The 19,283-nt window shown below is 32.6% G+C and overlaps 2 protein-coding genes and 1 long non-coding RNA gene across 5 annotated transcripts in view; 2 read left to right on the top strand and 1 right to left on the bottom strand.

Annotated features, from left to right (window-relative positions):
* The window catches only part of LOC120776338, a 65,264-nt gene that overhangs the window by 4,059 nt on the left and 41,922 nt on the right, over positions 1–19,283 (bottom strand). The window lies entirely within an intron of this gene.
* LOC120776335 (N-alpha-acetyltransferase 60) lies at positions 180–3,321 on the top strand. 3 transcript variants are annotated; one of them, XM_040106875.1, is made up of 7 exons: positions 180–711; positions 1,393–1,513; positions 1,593–1,757; positions 1,823–2,043; positions 2,112–2,222; positions 2,377–2,451; positions 3,175–3,321. In XM_040106875.1, the coding sequence occupies exons 1-7, from the start codon at positions 695–697 to the stop codon at positions 3,185–3,187; spliced, it is 723 nt and encodes a 240-aa protein (XP_039962809.1). In that variant the 5' UTR covers positions 180–694; the 3' UTR covers positions 3,188–3,321. The 3 variants fall into 3 exon arrangements, with proteins under 3 accessions (XP_039962809.1, XP_039962808.1, XP_039962807.1); XM_040106874.1 differs by having other exon boundaries at positions 2,377–2,458; XM_040106873.1 differs by having other exon boundaries at positions 2,377–3,321.
* On the top strand, positions 3,936–19,110 carry LOC120776333 (protein cueball). The gene is made up of 4 exons (XM_040106866.1): positions 3,936–4,362; positions 15,824–17,189; positions 17,291–17,627; positions 17,722–19,110. Exons 1-4 carry the CDS (start codon positions 4,296–4,298, stop codon positions 17,824–17,826), a joined length of 1,875 nt encoding a protein of 624 aa, XP_039962800.1. The 5' UTR covers positions 3,936–4,295; the 3' UTR covers positions 17,827–19,110.

Raw genomic sequence — 19,283 nt, 5'->3', positions numbered from 1 at the left:
AAAGCTTAAAGCTGTTTTAATAATATTTTAATAGTTATTTATCATTATTATTCACGTAAAAATATTTGTTCCATTTACTCTGACAGTATGGCAACGTTGATGGTTTTCCAATTTTGACAGCCTGTGTTGTTTTTGTTCTTAGTTTTTCTATTTAACGAAGTAATCAAAATACAGTAAAAATTTAGCAATTTGTCATGATTTAACGCTTTGAAGGCAGCAGGAAGTTTTGGATATTTTATTGGATTGGACACATATGTCACAGAACATTGTGTAGATAAACAATGAATAATTGGGTTCAATTGAGTGATAAGTTTTAGCTGATGGGAAATGACACATGAAGTGATGTGTTCAAATGAAAGTGTTTGCCGGAGTAGTGTTAAATAGTTGAATTTTGATTGATGTTGAAGTATGCGGTTTAATGCACAAATATTAACAGCGTACAATTAGAATAATATATACATAATTTATATGAAATTGAGTTCAAAAGCACAAAAGAGGAAATACTTGGGTTACAAGTGGTCAATACAAGAAAACAGTAACTCAACACTAACTTATTATTTGCTCCATCCAAAGATATACCTAAATAAGTTCCAAAATTTTGTTTGCTTCGTTATTATTTGGTGTGGTTGTAATCATAGCTGTTGTCCTATTAGAAATTTATACGTGGACAACTTATGTGACTACATGCAATTCCATGGCACATTTTACTTGGTAAGTATCATCCAATTTATAGATAATACTCTGTATAAAAAGTTAAAAATATACTTATGTTTACATATGTACATACATAGGCATATTAGTTGAAAATTTAATTCACTTAATATTTTTAAATTGAATTTGAACAAATGCGAGTGGGATCAGTTTTGTTTTGCTTGTCATAAGCTAAAACATATAAAGACGGGCAGTGCCGTCAGCAAACGTGCTTATGCATTTCAATGCTCCAAATGTATACTAAATTAAACAGAAACTTAAAATTAAAATGTGTCTACTGCGTGAAAAGAGTTTTCAGAGTGCTTGAAAAAATCAGAATATTACTTATTCAAAGAGTCATATAATTCAAAAGCTTAAACATATTAACACAGTCTAATTTATACATATGCATGTAGGTACATAAATTATTTATTCAATTCACCGGTTATTGACTTTTATTTGTTGACCATATCTCACAAAAAATCGAATTATAAAAGTTAAAGGGTAATTGTAGGTTTTTGGGATTCACAGATTTATAGCTTCCGTTAATTAATTAATAATTTTGATTCCCAAAAAATGTATAGTTATCACATGCGTTCGTATATACTATACATACATACATACAGATGTATTTACTTATGTTTTTATTGTTCACTCCGTATTTGAATAAAATACAAAACAATGTATAAATTCATATTACAGGTATAATAAACACAACCTGCCTCAATCTAATGTGAATCGTGCGGATATCGAACATCATGTACCGCTCTGTTCCATTACTGATGTTCAGTTAAGATTTTTGGTTCCAGATGATTTGACTGAGGTAAATATAATTTTAAACAAGAGTGTACTTCTAACTATTGTTTCCTATTAATTCTTTGTATATATGAATATTTTTTAAGGTGAGAACATTATGCCAAGATTGGTTTCCCATTGATTATCCGTTATCATGGTACGAAGATATTACATCCAGTTCGCGTTTCTTCGCGCTAGCGGCTGTCTACAATCTGGCTATAATAGGATTAATAGTTGCCGAAATCAAACCATACAGAAATCTTAACAAAGAGGTCCCATCCTAATGTGCTTTAAATTATAAATAAGTTTTTTTTTAACAAAATATTTTTGCTCTTAGGATAAAGGGATTTTACCAGATTCCATGGGCCGTAATGCTGACATTGGTTACATACTATCATTGGGTGTGCATCGGAAACATCGACGAAATGGGATTGGGTCATTACTGTTGGACTCCTTACTAAATCATTTGACGACCGCTGAACGTCATTCGGTGAAAGCGATATTTCTACATGTGCTAACCACAAACCAACCTGCCATACAATTTTATGAAAAAAGAAGGTATTATGTGAATTTTTCTTATTTTATTAAGAACTTACTATCAGTTGCTACAATATTTTATTTTTCAGATTTCACTTGCATTCCTTCCTTCCCTATTATTATAACATTCGAGGCAAAGGGAAAGATGGTTTTACATATGTCACTTACATCAATGGAGGTCATCAACCGTGGACATTATTATATCCTTTACAAATTTACTTTTCTATTCAAATTCAAGTTATGGGTGCAAGTTGATAAATCGAACTTTTGCTACTTCTGTTCGACTTATCTACTTTCATCAGATATTTTATTTAAATTAATTTTATACATTTGGGTTCCTTAACTTCTTTATACAGACCACATCAAGCACTATGTATCGAAGTTACAGCATGCTGGTGCAGTTTTCACATGGATTTCGACGCGTTTGAGGCAAGTTGTACGTTGGATTTGTCATAAAACCGTGTCTCGTTTTAATTTTGCACATTAAGTTCAAGAATTTCACAGAAGCACCGAGTGGTATATTCGAAGGAAAGAAAAAAATCCAAATCTGTAGATATATAAGTGTATTTAGCACCGTGCTAGATAAATTTCAAATAGGAAAATAGTTTGTTTTTAGTTATTATATATGAATGATGATGAGATTTTTTAAAGAAATATGCAAACATAATCATGGTTAAATTGTTGACTGCGTCCATACACACATACATATAGGCATATTGAAGTGCATGGAAACTAATTTTAAAGTATGTATATTATTTATAAGTATTTAAATTTTATAAAGGGGTTCCAACAAACCTATGTATGGATCCACTGGATACGAATCACTTCAGATAATATTAACCAATATCATTTGGCCCTTCACATATTTTATATCTCTAAACGTTTCGTTTATGCTTGATTTAAAATTTAAAAACAAATTTTTTTCAAAATTTAACAAAAAACCATATATATATTCCAACCCCAAATAATTTAGGAAAAGTATTTTTGATTACCACACACAATCGTAGTCAGTTCAAATATTTTTTTTTTTGCTTTTTTTATTTTTCGTTTTAGTAACAATGTTTTGTGTAAATACCCTAGATTTTATTATTGTTAATTTTTTATATAAACCGATAGTATAGTCTCTCTGTTATATAGTATAATTTTATTTAGTTTCAGGTCATAAAGTACAATAGCCGAGCATCAATAAAGACAGTATAAAATAAAAAAACATGCTGTCAGTTTTAAGAAATACGACAGAGTAAAAAAAACAATACTAAACTCAAATAAAAGCTTACAAAGCATATGTATGCCATCAAATACATATTTATCTTTTATAGATCTACAAAACAAGAACCAAGACACCTCATTATCTTATATTTGGCTTGGGTATTGATGTTCGGAAATGTCTGTTGCTCTAATTTACCATTACTTCATGCTCTATTAACGAACATGATCTTATAATGAGTATCATGAGGCGTGTTTGAAAGCTTTTATTTTTTGATCTGTATACATAGTATTTGGTAAAGTATTTCTAAAATACTCAAATTCAACAAAACTATTTTTACTGCAATTTTTATATGTTTGTAGCAAATTTCAAAGTGAAATTCATGTTTAAATAAAATATGTTTAAGAAAAAATACATAATTCATTATTTTGTATTAATTTGATAAGAAATATTATTTTAGGCTAAACAAAATATTCATTAAGGTTTCAAAACAAATATTTTTTTCTATTTTGGTGTTTTGAATTTAGCTTATGTCAGTCGTATGCTTACGCTTACGCGAGTTATGTAGTTCCAGCTTTAGCTGGTTTGCCGTTCCGGTTACGTAGAAGCGCTTGTCATTTGAAAGGGAAGCACTGCAATTTTAATAACTACGGTCACCCTGTCGTTTAATGAAACAAAACGTCAGTTTAAAGTTACTAAATGCGACAGTGAGTGATAATTTGTCAAGACGTAAACTTAAATTTTCACGTCTAAAAGTGTTGCGACAACTCGTATATTCGCATATGTAATGTATAAGAAAAAACGCGGACTTTTACGATAAATAAATATCCTTCGCTCATTCAACTTCCTTACTTTACAATTCGGCTCGCTTAGTCCATTAGTTACGGCTACGGTACAGTGATAAAAAATATCGGTTTACTTTAAAAGGGATAATAGTACCAAAAGTATATCATTATAAAAGCACTTTTCAAGAAAATTATATGCTAAAATAATTTACAACACTTGACACCTAAGTCATCGGGTTTGAAGAATTATCAGAACCTTTAGGAATTGACATACCTGCACAATGATAAATTTTCAACGTCGATTATTTTACATATTGATTCTGTATATAAACACCGCATTCGCGTGGGGTAAGTTGAACTTCAAGGCAGCAATAAGATATTACAGATAAACGTGCAAAATTATACAATAAGATTGTATAATTATCTTTACCACATAACCGAATGCACTGCACACTCACCTTTAGCAAATTTGCTGAAAGAATATTGCACCACAATATTAATAGAAATGCAGCAAATATCTGCTCATTACAGGTTAATAAATAAATAAATTAGGTTAGGTTTGGTGAGTTGTCCAACTGATAAAAAAAAGTGAGGAGTCAGTACCGGTATTAAAATGCGACAATGGAATGTACTCGTATTTGCATTATCAGTAAATAATGCTGATGATAATTTACTTTTCGCACGCTGAATGTCAATGCTATGCTTTTTTACGTGTAGAAAATCCATCACTCAATACTTATGTAACTTATGTACTTTTAGAAAATAATATCGAGTGAACCTTTTAGACAGCTTAGGATTCAAAAAATATTATTAACAATAATTCAAGCATTTGATATATTTTTGATCTGGTTATTTTCAACAAAACTTTAAAAAGTGTGTATTGTTTGAATACTACACATTTATGTATATGGTTTTGGAGAAGCTAAATTTATATATGTACATATATGAATCTGTAATAAACAATGGTAATATGGTGAATTATGGAGTTCTGAAATCCATATGTACATATACATACATACATATGTACATATATAAACTGAACATACATATTTAATTTTGCGAATGACCTTTTGAGACAGATGAAACCTTTAGCCACTCATTGCCCGGAATAAAAAAGTATTTAGCTATACATATATAAATATTAATGCAGTTTGATATTTTAATTTTGCATTATTTGTTTGTTTTGATTACGGATCAACGGATATCAGTTTTGCCGGCAGCTCCGCCATTACGATTGTCATTGCGGTCACGTATGCAATAATTGTGTTAGTGGTGTATTGTGAATTCTTTTTTATAGAGGTTGTTCACTGTAAGGATGTGATGGGTTGTTTTCTAACACACATAAGTCATTTACAATTACTATGAAGGCTCCAGTTAACACAATCTGCCAAAGCTTTTGCAAAAAACCAAGCGGAAGTGTGCATACGATACGGATACGGTGAAACTGCAAGAGGAATGAAACTGAACTTTTTTGTTCTGTGTCATACTATATTCGATGGGAGGAGCTGATTTTAGCAAGCTACGGTTTGGAAGCGAGCATAATATTCGCTATCATAAATTTTTCACAGTTCCTAAAATTTTTTCTTAAAATGTTAATGAAAATGCTAGATCTGTTCCTAATAATAGAAAAATTACATATGTACATACATTTTGAACCATACAAATAATATATATCAGAATATAACATTGATTAAACTTATTAGGGGTCTGTACGTAGATTTTTCTGGCAATTTTATAAATTTTCTTGTAGTATTGTGCAGAAAATAGGCAAATACATAGCTTAGTTATAGAAATTAAATTTGAGCTTATTTTTTTTGAGATCTATAAATGAAAGTATTTTGACATCAAGGGTAATAAACCAATTTTAGCGGCAATTAATGTCAAAGAAGGCTACAGTCTGGACGATTTCTTTCCAGAGAGCGTATTCACATTAGGTCTGACTACAGGAGAATGTCGTTAAGTAGTAAATCCGTAGAATACGGTGATTTCGAAAGCCATCATGTAATTTCACCATCGATTTCATTGATTTGTGATACTGGATCGGTTTGTTGGCAAACTCGTGTAGTAAGCACATTCCACAAAGATGTCGAATACATAATTTTTCATGAACGACTAAACCGACTGAACGACTCTTACACTATTATTTTTTGGTTTGGAAATCTTTCTCCACCACATTGCCTTTTAAAATAAAGAAATCCAAATGTATGTATGTATATTTTCGCTGAATTCCGCTAAATACAAACCAAGTCAGCAATATAAAGTTTTTTATTATAATTTACTAGTAACGTGAATACATGTGTATATTCCGTTATTTAATAAGAATAAGCAAACTCAGCATGGTCTCAAGTAACGAAAACTAAAAACCTTTAAATAAATATTTATGTACGATATCGTGTATCATATTCATATGTGTTTATATACAAATCAAATGCACAATAATAACCAAAATCTGATGGGATCGCTGAAATTCGAATTCGTAGCTATGCCAGTTATGTTGCATTATCGCAATTTCTACATCGAAAATGTGTATGTATGTATGTACATATGTACATTTGGATTAAAACCGCAATTCCGCGATTAGAGAAATTTGAAGTCCTACTGAAACTGAAAAAGAAAAAAATTAATGTTAATGGCAACGAAATAAATATTCTCTTACGATGCAAAAATTCTAAAAACTTGGTGTAGAATATTCACAATTACCATTCTTGATTAACTTACAGAAATACGAGTACATCACATGTATGTATGTACATATTCCTATTTTGAATTTTTTTAACATTTAGCTGAATGATTTCACATCAACAAAATAAACTGACTGCGAACAATTTTTGTATCTGAAAAGTTGATTCCTTCGTATTAGTTACTTTGAATTTTTAGCGAATTTCTGAATTACATATATACTCATAATCTGGATAATTTTCGATTACTTTTAAACAGACCTTAAGAGGTTATTTCGATTATATTAAGACTATATAACGTAGCATGTTTATTTGTACATAAGTATGTATGTATGCACAATCAGCTGTTTTTCGAGAGTTTGAGAGGAATCCGCTCCCAAAATTTAGATGTTGATTCTCAAAAACGCTAGAAATGTGATGAGTTTGCTTGTTTGTATTTATAAACATCTTATAAATGTATATATTTTTATACAAATATATAAGAATACAATCCAGTTTATACATCTCGCTCATGCCAATCAAACTCATTGCCATGCTCTTGATTATAAACTCATTTGCAATGCTCTCTTGTTTATGGTGTGCTTTGAAACATTGACGTCATCGTATAGCAAAAGCAAGCGCTACATATTATCACACACAGTGCCGGGTGTAATCAAGCGATAAATTCGTTAACGCCACCACGTGCTTATCTCCATTCTACAGCAAAACGAATTCAGTGGTGGGCCAATACAAAAAAGGGTTTGACTGGCAACACATCTGGGGCTGAAACGGGTTTTCTGAAAATTGAATATAACCGCATTTCTTTTCAATTACGAGAATAATGTTAAAATTAGCATTACTCAGTGGAAAATCAGAAAGGTGTTCCATTGAAAAAATAATCACCATGCTTGCTTTGATTTGATTAAGTTTATGGGGAAAATGTATATGATTTGAGCGTAAATGTCATAAATATCAGAAAACACAGCTTTTAGCACCACTTTGCAAAATTTCATCCATAATATTTTTCCGATATAGTTTATATAACAAATACATATATGTACATGCATGAATGTGAATGTAACCAGAAAGACTGTCTGTAAGCACAATAAAACAAGGAAAACAATTTGGCGCATGCACCAAAGATTTTTACACGGAAGTATCCAGTTTCAGAATTTCAGTTCCGTATTCAAAAATATTACTAAGAGCAGCGAAACGACTCATTTCAAGCATGCGCTTCTACATTACCTACTAACATTATGAGTAATAAACAGAAACTACTTTCACTTGCATTCACGGCTTGTAGATAATCATAACAAAGATCTCCTTATTCAAAATAGCGTACGTATTAGCAAATAATTAATTAAAAAACTATAATGTATAATGAGCTTGATCTGGGTATATCAATAATGTCGGAGATTTTTTCTCAAGTTATGCCAAATGAAAACAAAAGACTTCAGCAGCGAACTGTATAAGCAGTCACATCGAAGCAATTTTAGAAGCAGAAACGGCGCAACTGTTATTATTTGATATTAACGGCAATAGAGTGTGTGTCCCTCCATAGATCGCTGTATTCAAGTAAATCAAACTAACTGTTGCACCTTCACTTTTGGTGGATTTTTTGCCAGTAAATATACATATAACACCAGAGGTCTATAAAGCTTAGCTAATCGAATGACATATCGAGACAAAAACTGTCTCCGTATTTGTTAGTCATTCTAATATATTTTGTTTTCAAGTTGTGTTAGCGTTTGACGTTCATTCTTGTTTCTTTTCGAACCTCCTATTTGAATATCTCGACAACATCCCCTCAGTTAATCTTTGCAAAGTGTTTGGTAAAATTTCAACTTAAAGTCTGGAAATCATTGACTTGGTTAGCCAAGTAAAAGCCAGTTTTCGGCTAGCGATACTAGCGTAGTATAGCCTAATTTAAAGTATTTTTCAATAGACTATTTGTAAAAATGCTGACTACGTTTGTTGTTGTTTGCTGTACTAATAGCGTGTCCATTTTAAAAGCCGAAATTAACTGAACTCGTTGTAGGTCAAAGTGTTATTGACTTTGTTTTACTAGCGCAGAAAATAAAAATGAAAACAAATAGCAAAAATTGTGAATATGCAAAAGCAAACAAGGTATATTCGAGAAGGTACATTTAAAACAATCTCTTATGAGTATGTATGAATTGAATAAACGAACTTACACTTGCGAGCAATAAAAACGCACCAACACTTTTGTAGACCATCTTCAGCCATATAATTGTAATTTTGAAACAATTTGTACTAAATATAGTAGGCACTGAGAAATTAATTTTTTTTGTGAAATTGGATTGAACACTGTTTAGTTATAGTTGTGTTTTCTCGGCAAATAGCAGCTAGAATTTGTTGTTGTCTTTTACAAAACAAGAGAACAGTGACGTTTTGAAGCGTAAAAAGGGATCAGGTCGTCCTCAAAAGTAAACGGCGAGAACAGTCAACTTATTGCGGCAGATAAGTTTTTAAGTGACCGCTTTGAAAGTGCCCTTTCTATAAGGGCAGAGATACAAAGAGCCACTATTAGCACAAAAAAAGAGGGCTGCACGACTTTCTTCGGTTAAAAAGTACCCAAATAGGGATCAAAATGATTGGCAACAGATTATGTGTTCTGACGAAAGCAAATTTAGTTTTCTAAACTCACAAAACATGCTTTACGTCTCGCGGTGCAGGTAGTAAGAGGTTCCAGGATAATTGTTTAGTAAAGAAAACTAAGTTTCCTCAAAGACAAATTATTTGATATTGCCTTTCATATCATATTTTGGGACCTCTACACCTTATTGATGGAATAATGAATGCACAAAAATATGCGACAGTGCTTAACAATTTTGAATTCTATGTCTTCAAGAATTAAGAAAGTTATTGGTACTGAAGCAGAGATGACTGGTTATTAGAAGAACCAGGTTACATATATTTTTACCGTTAGTGGTGAAAATGATTTAATCACTAGTTTGCTTTCTTTTCATTAATCATGAATATCATGGATCGATTTTTTAATTATGTAATTGGCTTTTGCTTATAAAAAAAATTTTTAGACAAAAAATTTTGTGGACATCTAACTTCCACTATGTGGCCAAACAAATAAAAATACTTGCAAATTGCTCATTTGGTGATGCTTTTTTATTGACTGCAAGTGTACACTAATACATATCTTAGCTGTAGAGCAAGTAAATGCTTAAATGTTTGTGTGTTTGCCCGCTTTTAACATTTAAGTAATTAACAACAACTTTTGTTTATTTGAAGACCAATATGAATATATTGAATGGTTCTATATTTTTGTTTATGCCAATATTCGTATTCTACTTACATTCGAATTTCGGCTTGACCTGGCGATGGTTTTAAGGTCATGGATAGATTGTATGCAAGTGCGTTGACCACTTGATCGCTCGATTGGTCCTGTGTTCCAATTTTAGTCGAGATGATATAGAAAATAATAGAAAAGCAATATGAAATCTCCAAGCCCATTTCTAATATGAAAAACATACATACATATGTATATACATAATTTCTTATCAGTCATTCGAATGGCTCTGCATTTCTCACATAACGCCACAAATGGAACGAATAGCTGGGCCAAACATTTATCAGATGTACAGAGTACTATCGTGTATACATATGTATGTACATACGAACAATTACTATAACGGTCTTATTTGATAACTTTCCATACATATGTATTTATATAGACGAATTCGCATGTTTCCAATTTGTTCAACTTGAAGCGAACTCCGAACGAAGTTCGTATTCTATACAAATGACCACATATGTATGTAAGTATGTATGTATATTCATCGTCGAGTTATTTAACATTCAATTATTATGTGTTGTAATTATGCATAACATGAGTTTCACCAATTTTCATGCACAAGCTAACCTTTTAACCAGTGTAATAACTGTTAGCTTTCGAATATGTACCACCTATACAGACACACCCGTGTATACTTACACACCAGCATTATTAAAAATTAAAGATGGATATTGAAAACGTCTTATATTTAGTGTTTCATGTTTTCCAGCATGTCCCAAATAATGAAAAACTCGCCCAAACGCATATTCTCAGTTGGATTTATTTTTGTATTCTTCAGTGCTGCGCTGTACTCATGGTGATTGAATAGTGGCAACTTGATGACACATTATTGCATAAAATATTAGCAACCTCATGGTATTAATATAAATAATATTTGTCTTTTTTTCAATTTTACTTAAAAAATGTAGATAAAAGAGACGTGCCAAAGAATGCTAACGGACATATCTACACCTGTTTAGATTAAGGTATAAACATACAGTCCAATCATTATAAGCGAATGCTTTTGCAGTTATGAACGAATCACACGCAATCAGGCAATACCTGCCAGCAAATCAAGCGCCACGAGCTCGGAATACTGAAAAAAGCAAGCGCCAAGCGATAACGGTTCTATGTGGGGATTGCTTTCTGTTGTGTTGACATTTTATATGTATGCCGTTCTGTTAATCGAAAGCTAACTTGATTAAAAATAACTACATTATTTTTCTATTCACTGTAACCGATGCTACATGTAGACATACTTGTATGTATGTATGTATGTATGCATGTGTGTATATTATCAAATTTGCAAACTTGCATAAGCAAAACCGGTAAAAAGTCTTGCAATAATTAAATAATTAAAAATGTCTAATTTACATTACATGTATGTATTTTCACACATACATATACATTTATACAATGCCGTAATTTCATGTATGTATGTACATACTATGTACATCAATTTCAATGATTCAAGGGCTTTTTTTAATGTGTGTACTTACAAATATAGTGAGACATTCTCTTAAACGCACACCTCGTTTTTGACTAAATTTGTTAAAAACATTTTTTTTTATGATTTTGAAAAAAAGATCATGTATTTATTAATTTTTAACCTAAATTATAGAAAAGTTTTTTAAAAATATCTTAATTTTTTCTTTTGAACAAAAAGTGTTGTTATTGTAGCAGCAGAATCGAAAAGTGTTTTCTAGGGTGGATATTTCTTTATAAGCATTTAATAAAAAGTCACAAGTAACTTGGCTATAACCGCGTAAACGGTGTCTACCCCAATAAAGAAGAAGAAGAACAAGTCAGCAAGCTTACGCCTTTTTCTTTCAATTTTAGCATTTCGTGTGGCCTCATTTCTTTTGAATCACGCAAAAAATTCGATTTGGCATAGAATCAGCTGGTCTTTGGACCCAAGCTTGGAGAATCACATTTGAGAGTTCGAGAACACTGTTGTATAGTTTTCCTTTTGAGTAGGTTTCACCAATAAAAAATATACCTGGAAAATTAACTGATTCTCAGGATAGTGTTCATAATAAGTCACCAACACAACGTTTTATAATTCTTTGTAGATTTCGGAGTTCATTTTCGTTGTAATAAAGTAAATTGGCAATGTTCCCGAATAAAAAAGGCTACCCAAACCATTACAGTTCTTCCTCCAAAATTCAGCTTCGAACGAACCACGTCATGTTTGCTTAGATCATGCCAATAGCAGCAGTAACAGTCCGAGCCGGCCAAATAAATTCTTTTCATCCGAAAAAATAACTACTGCACGACATTATTCACGCCAGGACATGTATCTTCGGACCCTTCGTCTTATGAACATCAGTCAACCGCGGTTTTGACTTAAGTTTTGTCCACTTTATTTTGGGTATGGAGCTTAAAACTCTGTTGACATGTCTGGCAGTGAGAGGAAGATATAATTTGTCATTGATTTGTCTAGAAGATAACAAATTCTAAGTTGCATTTGGCTCAATGTAAGCCACACGTACATTTAAATAAGTAAAATATTAAAATTTTGCACAAAATTCCTCAAATTGTTAAAATACATTTAACTGTGCATAAACGAATAAGCGTTTACCACAATAAGAAAATTACATAGTTACTAATACAAGTACGAACAATGTTTGCGTATAAACAAATGTCTACCACTGTATAATACAGTGAGAGTTTCAACATTCTATGTGTTGTTTATAGCTTTGAATGATTCCGATTTGACGTATTGCAAAACAGCAAAATCATTTTTCTGCGATAATCCCGAATGCTATCAAGTTCTTAACTTATGATCAATCCCAACAAACCAATTTTTTATTATTTCTATTCAATTATATTCCAAGATAAGGTGGGTTATAAATTATAGCGAAAGTAGCCTTAGTCAATATTTTTCACAATACTGTATGCACTGTGTGTGTTCGTTAGACTTTTATTATGGTAATGAATGTCGACTGAAGTTGAAAATCAATTGATTGGCATTAATTAATGTTTATTTTATGAAACGACGACGCAACAAAAATTCGACGCGCGAAACAAACTGAAACCAAATTTTGAATAAAATGCCGCTAGCTGGTACAATTGGTTGATATGTATGTGTTTGTGTTGGTTTACATTTATTCATTTACTACTGTTCGCATATCGAGCTGCCTCGTAACGTTCATCTTCACGTCATGGCATTGCTCTGAAGCTTCATACATAAGTATTTACGCAGTCAATGCATTATTCATCGGAATCGGGACGCGAGCCTTGTGAGCAAGTGAAGAAGATTTTAATGTTATTTTCGAAACAAGTCTCCACTTCATGCCTATACCTGCATTTGCTTCACTCGTCGATGATTGTAGGAAAGGTCAAAAAATTTTTGGGAATAAATATAAAATCTATGCAGAAATTTGTTTACACAATTTTCTACAGAAATTTTGCTTTTAGGTACTATAGGCGTATGATAATATAGTATCCCAATAATAGATGTCAGAAAACGTTATTCTACAGAAATAAAATGAAAGAGTGTAACATGTATGTTCACGAACTTATCAAGGATCATAAATAAACGCTCCAAATAAGCGTGAGAGTCTGGCAAACGAGTGGAGATAGTGGAACTTAATTAATTACTTATCTACTTTACTCCGATATCCGAACCTTAGGTATACCGAGATAAATAAGAGCACGTAATATGCATTAATTTCTTAATTGAAGTCATAATAATCTGAATGGCTTACGAGCTGCTTGCTTATAAGCTACAAAAAATGTAAAAGCTTAAAAGGGATGAGTACTTATGGATGTAATGAATTAATAATCGCCTGACGTGCAGTATGTTTGCCCTAATAAGCAGAAAGAATAGTGTTGAAAGTGCTTTTACATATATATGTATATAGTATCGAACTTTAGACCTCCCCATAATAGCAGGTATTTCGATGATTTTGTTTGCAAGCACATGTATGCATTTATTAAGTGAAACATTATCTTAAGTTCTTTGCTTATAGGCTATAGCAATCACTAATTTCTACTCATATATATGTATGTATATGTATGTAAGCATCTATAAATACATTTAAATGACTTAGGCGCCTTAAACACTTCACAAAACTTTAAATACATACATACATACTTGTAATTAAGTGAAATTGTTATCGCAGTTAAGGCTAAATCGTAGACATGTTATTTGCATTTTCTTAAATTTTTTATGCGCTGCAGTTGAAGTGCAGCTTTGATAGTGTAAGCCCCTCTTAAGTGTTTAAGTTTTATATAACATCTAATCGAGTATTATCGAAAAATTATAAAGAAAAAAAGGTTAAGCAAATACTCCAAACGATTGTAAGAAGCTCGATTTAGTATTATCACTTCTCTTAGAGATGGTGTAATCATACTGCACGGCCATCGTATAACTCGAATAGAAGTAGTAAATCTTCAAATTGTATATTCGAGTTAAAGCACTCTCAACTTTGATTCTCGTTCAAATTTTTGAGAACTTTTCCAATTGACACCATGATGATTTTGATAAAGTAGGGATCTGCGATGATCAAGTGGTAAAATGCTTAATGCCAGACTTTACTCATAAGAAGTGCTTTTTATTAAGTAATATATAATATATAGTATACATTGTATGAATCAGTTAAGGACTTCACGCTTTGTAATCCCCAAATTTATTTTCGTTTTCCTGCAATCATTTTGGCCATAAACAGTTGCTGCTAAGAAAGGGTGGGGCAAAAAGGTAATTCCTTTAATTTGACACCTTTTTATTGATTGCAGCATTTATAAATACATACGTACATATGTATATATGTATGTACAAATGTATTTCCATTCACGGGAACATTCGCTTTCACGAAACTTAGCGTTATCATAAAACTGTATAAGTCGACGTAGATTTTGTCAGCGCTACGTGCATGCATATATTTCCGCATGCAAACCTCTGTAGGTAGTTATACATATATGTACATATACAAGTATATGCCTATAGGTACAATGGCGGTCATGCGTAGGGTAACACTATTGTTGAAATGGGAAAAGAATATGCTAATTGATTTGAAAAATTAAACATTTCGATTTTTTCTAATTTCAATTCCATTTCAAGGGCATTTAAAATTTCTCAAAATTCGACTAAAGCGCGATGGTTGAGTATTTCGGTGGATCAACAGTAGTAAAAAATATTTTGACGTTTTTTATGCAAGCATTCTTGCTTGTTTCTTAATTGTTTTTGCAAAACAATTGAATGAAATTATTCACAGTCACATGCGTGCCGCTTGGATAAAAATAAAATTTTCTTCGAATGTGTGGACGGACATTTTCATTTATACACTTTGCGAGTATGCATGCACATACATGAATGAATGTATGTATGTAAAAAATATGTGTTCTTGTGCATGACCATTATATATAGATTTTTCAAAATAATTTAAACATTGCAAATAAAAAACCATGCCAATTAACATCAAAACACATAACAAGCCGTCAGTGGGCAGGCATCCCGAGTGTATGTTTGCACGTCGTCTTTTTAGATGAAAATAAAGGGTAAAGGGACAAAATATATGTACATACATACATATGTAAGTATTGTATTGAAGATACATACATATGTATAAGGAGTTTAAAGGTTTTGTAGGTTCCTTTGAACGCACTTAGTTTTTTAAAATCATACGAATGAATTAGTTTGAGATAAATTAATTTTTTCAAGGAGTAGTTATTTAATTCCCTCTCCTCTTTTCTTCATGTTACGCAGTCCGTATTTGTTGCATTATTTATGACATTTATTCTTTTGCACTGTTAGAATTTAAATAAAAGAGAAATAGATCTCAGCTAGTTGTCAATATCCTTTTATTGAAATGTCTTCATTTAATGCATTTTTTTTTAGATTTCGCCGTCACAACGCAGTCCAAAATAGTATTTTATGATGAACACTGGCAGGAGGTGACATCTTCGGCTCATCAGTTCGAACATCTTGGTGCCATCACTTTTGATGAAGCCGAAGAAAAAGTGTATTTCACCGATGATGTGCAAAACAACGGCAGCATTTTCTCGCTAATGATACCGAAAGACTACGAAGATCCGCATTTAATAGAGAAGATGGTACAGCGCACCAAAAACGAAGCTGTTCGTTCGCTTGCGTACGACCCATTCGATCGCAATCTCTACTGGAGTGACATGTTGAATAAAAAAATCTTCGTGGTATCTGTTGATGCTAACGCTTCCACCACACCAAAAGTGTTCCTAGATTTCAGCCACGAAAACACTCAACCCGATGGTATTGCTATTGATTTTTGCCGTCGTACGCTCTTTTGGACTAACTCAAATTTTACCAATTCAAGTATTGAGCGTATTGGCTTGGATGGTAGCGAACGCAATGTGATTGTGCGCGGAGAAATGTATGCGCCGCATGGTATAGTCGTCGATCAGTTGACTGATCGTATATATTATGTGGTGGATCAGCAGGGTATACATTTTTCAGTGGAGAGTGCAAATTTGGATGGCAGTGATCGGCAAGTGATACTGAAGGGCCTTAATAATGAACCATTTAGTTTGGCCGTAACAAAAGATGCAATCTTCTGGACCGATCACACGAACCGTGCAATTTGGGGTCATGCGAAATTCATTAACAACACCGAAACGAAGCATTTACAGCCGGAAGATGAGACGGTTGAAACAGAAGGTGGCGCAAATATGATACTAAAGTACCAGGACAGACCGCGTGGCATAGTCGCACGGATACATTACCTTACCAATTCCCTAAATGATCAACACTGCCACGAAGTGGTTGCTAGCATTAAGAATCGTATTCTATCAATTGCTCCACCAACCAACAGTACGTTGGATATAGGCGCGAATGTCTTACGTAAAAAGTATTGCTTGAATGGCGGCGAATTTGTGGCGCAAACAACTAGCTGTATCTGTAAGATCGGTTTCAAGGGTACACGTTGTGAGATCAATGAGTGCTTCAATCATTGTGTGCACGGCACGTGTGTGATCTCGTCGCTGGGATTGCCGACGTGTGAATGCCCTCGCAGCCATTCCGGCCCACGCTGTCAGTGGTACAAGTGTGCCAGTCATTGTATGAATGATGGTCACTGTATAATTGAGGATTCAGGTGAACCGAGTTGCGAGTGCAAAGAAAATTATGGTGGAGCGCGTTGTGAATATAATTCTACCGAGATTTGTGCGCTTTATTGCAAAATCTTGAAACTGGAGCCGGATACGAATGTGCCCTACGGTTGTCATGACATGTAAGTGCAACAAACAAAACACTCTAAAAACATTTAGGTTATATTTTGGTTAGTCATAGTAAAAATTGTTGAAATATGCCCCTATTTCTCTTCAATTTCAGTTGTGAAGAGCTCGTTCAACATAGTGAAAATGGTGCAGAGACTTATGCAATTCCGAAGTTTGAACATTTGGAAATGTGCCAGCAAGTAGATCCTTGGACTAGTACCGTCATCGTTGTGTTCGTGTGCGGTGTGGTCGCTTCTTTAGGCTTAATGCTTCTAATCGTACAAGGATTGCGTCGCTTCTACAAACCAGCGCGCCCACGCATAAAGAAAACTTTCGTGGTGCGCAAACAAGCTTCTCCTTCAACGGACACGCCGCTTACCAATCGCCCTGTGGCGACCGAACAGTGCGAAATTACAATAGAAAATTGTTGCAACATGAACATCTGCGACACAGTAAGTGTTTCATCCCATTGAACCTTAAATATAATTTTTGTTTTGTGAAAAGTGATTCATTGAATTAATAAAAAATTTATATTCTTTTTTATAGCCTTGCTTCGATTCAAAATTATTGGAACAAACACTCTCTCGCAATGGCAAGGTCAAGGAAGACAAGAAAATGCTAATAAATAGCATGGATGATGAACTTTATTAGTACAGCATTGAAACATGTGCCAACGCAGGATTCGCTTGCGCTGCGGATACGGTACGCGCAGTCAGGGACTGGCATACTTCTTCTGCGCGCAATCAACGGAGAACATCCACAAGAGGCCTTACAACGAAGTAACAAAAGAGAGCGTGCAAATGTAGAACAAAACAAACGAGGAATTGCCAAGAGAGATTGATCGATTTGAAAAATGGGAATGTGGATCTTATGTCATGGACATACACATGTAGATAGCACGAGTTCCTCGTCCGTGGCAGTAGATCCAAGAAGTGCAACAACGGATAGCTTTAAATAGAGTTATATACTCTCATGTCACAAATAGTAAAATTCATGTACTTATTTTTTTGAAACACTTAATATTTCATTATTATTGCTGCAATACTGCATATGCTTTTTATTTTAGTTCAGACAATCTAACATTACTGCAACATTAACTCGTTTTAGTTGAATTATTGAATTATTTATTTCGGGAGTCACATACAATTTATTTAATTTTGCTTTTATTAGTTGATTTAAAAAATCGAGACCAATGAAGGCTGTAAACACTTTTCAAAGTGTTGTAAACATATACATATATGTATATATGCATGTATGTACATTTTAAAATTTGTTATTAAAAATAAAAATGATGCACTGATTCCGAAATGGCAGCCAAGCTAATTCAATTTAAAAAATAACAAAAAATAATCTTTATATCTTTAATTTAGTTTTAATAAAAGGTAGTAGTAGGGGCCGGTAGAAGTTATATGCTATGAATTATGCGGAAAATAACTTTAAATAGACGAAGTCTACCAATTGGTAAGATAATTTTCTTAAAGTCGCCCCACATTGGAAACCTAGATAATGTCACTATGGTGAATTATATTACAAGTTAGTATACAAGCGTATGTACCTACAACATTAACGTTAATATCGTTTGTTTCCAGAAGTTATTGAACGTTTCAAACCAAATATAGTTTAAATCATATTTGCCAATGAACTATTTTTCCTCGCAACAATAAAAACATACAATTTTTTCTATACAAACATGAGTACATATGTATATACTAAAATACTTTCTACTTATTTATGATCTTATTTGGAGTTGTGTTGCTAATGAGATTAGCGTATGCTAAAGAATAGCCCTTGAAAATTACACACATTATAATATGTAACTTTTACAAATACATTTGCACATATGTATGTATGTGCATATAAAATATGCTTACCTGTACTCTCTGCCATTATCATAGTTATTAGTTATGTTTAAAAATAAATGCTTAGAAAAAATAACTAAGATTTTATTCCTGTTGGTGCTTATTACTTAATACACATATTTACATGTTTCGGAATACAATTAAATAGACAACAGCTGTGTCTATGAATATGCATATGTTGTATGTACATACATACATATGTATGTATGTATATTGTATGTAAATAGTACGTATACCTGCATTTATATA

The sequence above is a fragment of the Bactrocera tryoni genome, chromosome 5 (genome assembly GCF_016617805.1).
Source record: "Bactrocera tryoni isolate S06 chromosome 5, CSIRO_BtryS06_freeze2, whole genome shotgun sequence".
Taxonomy (NCBI): Eukaryota; Metazoa; Arthropoda; class Insecta; order Diptera; family Tephritidae; genus Bactrocera; species Bactrocera tryoni.
Note: the sequence above shows the minus strand (reverse complement) of the source record. Positions and strands in the feature narration are given on the sequence as shown.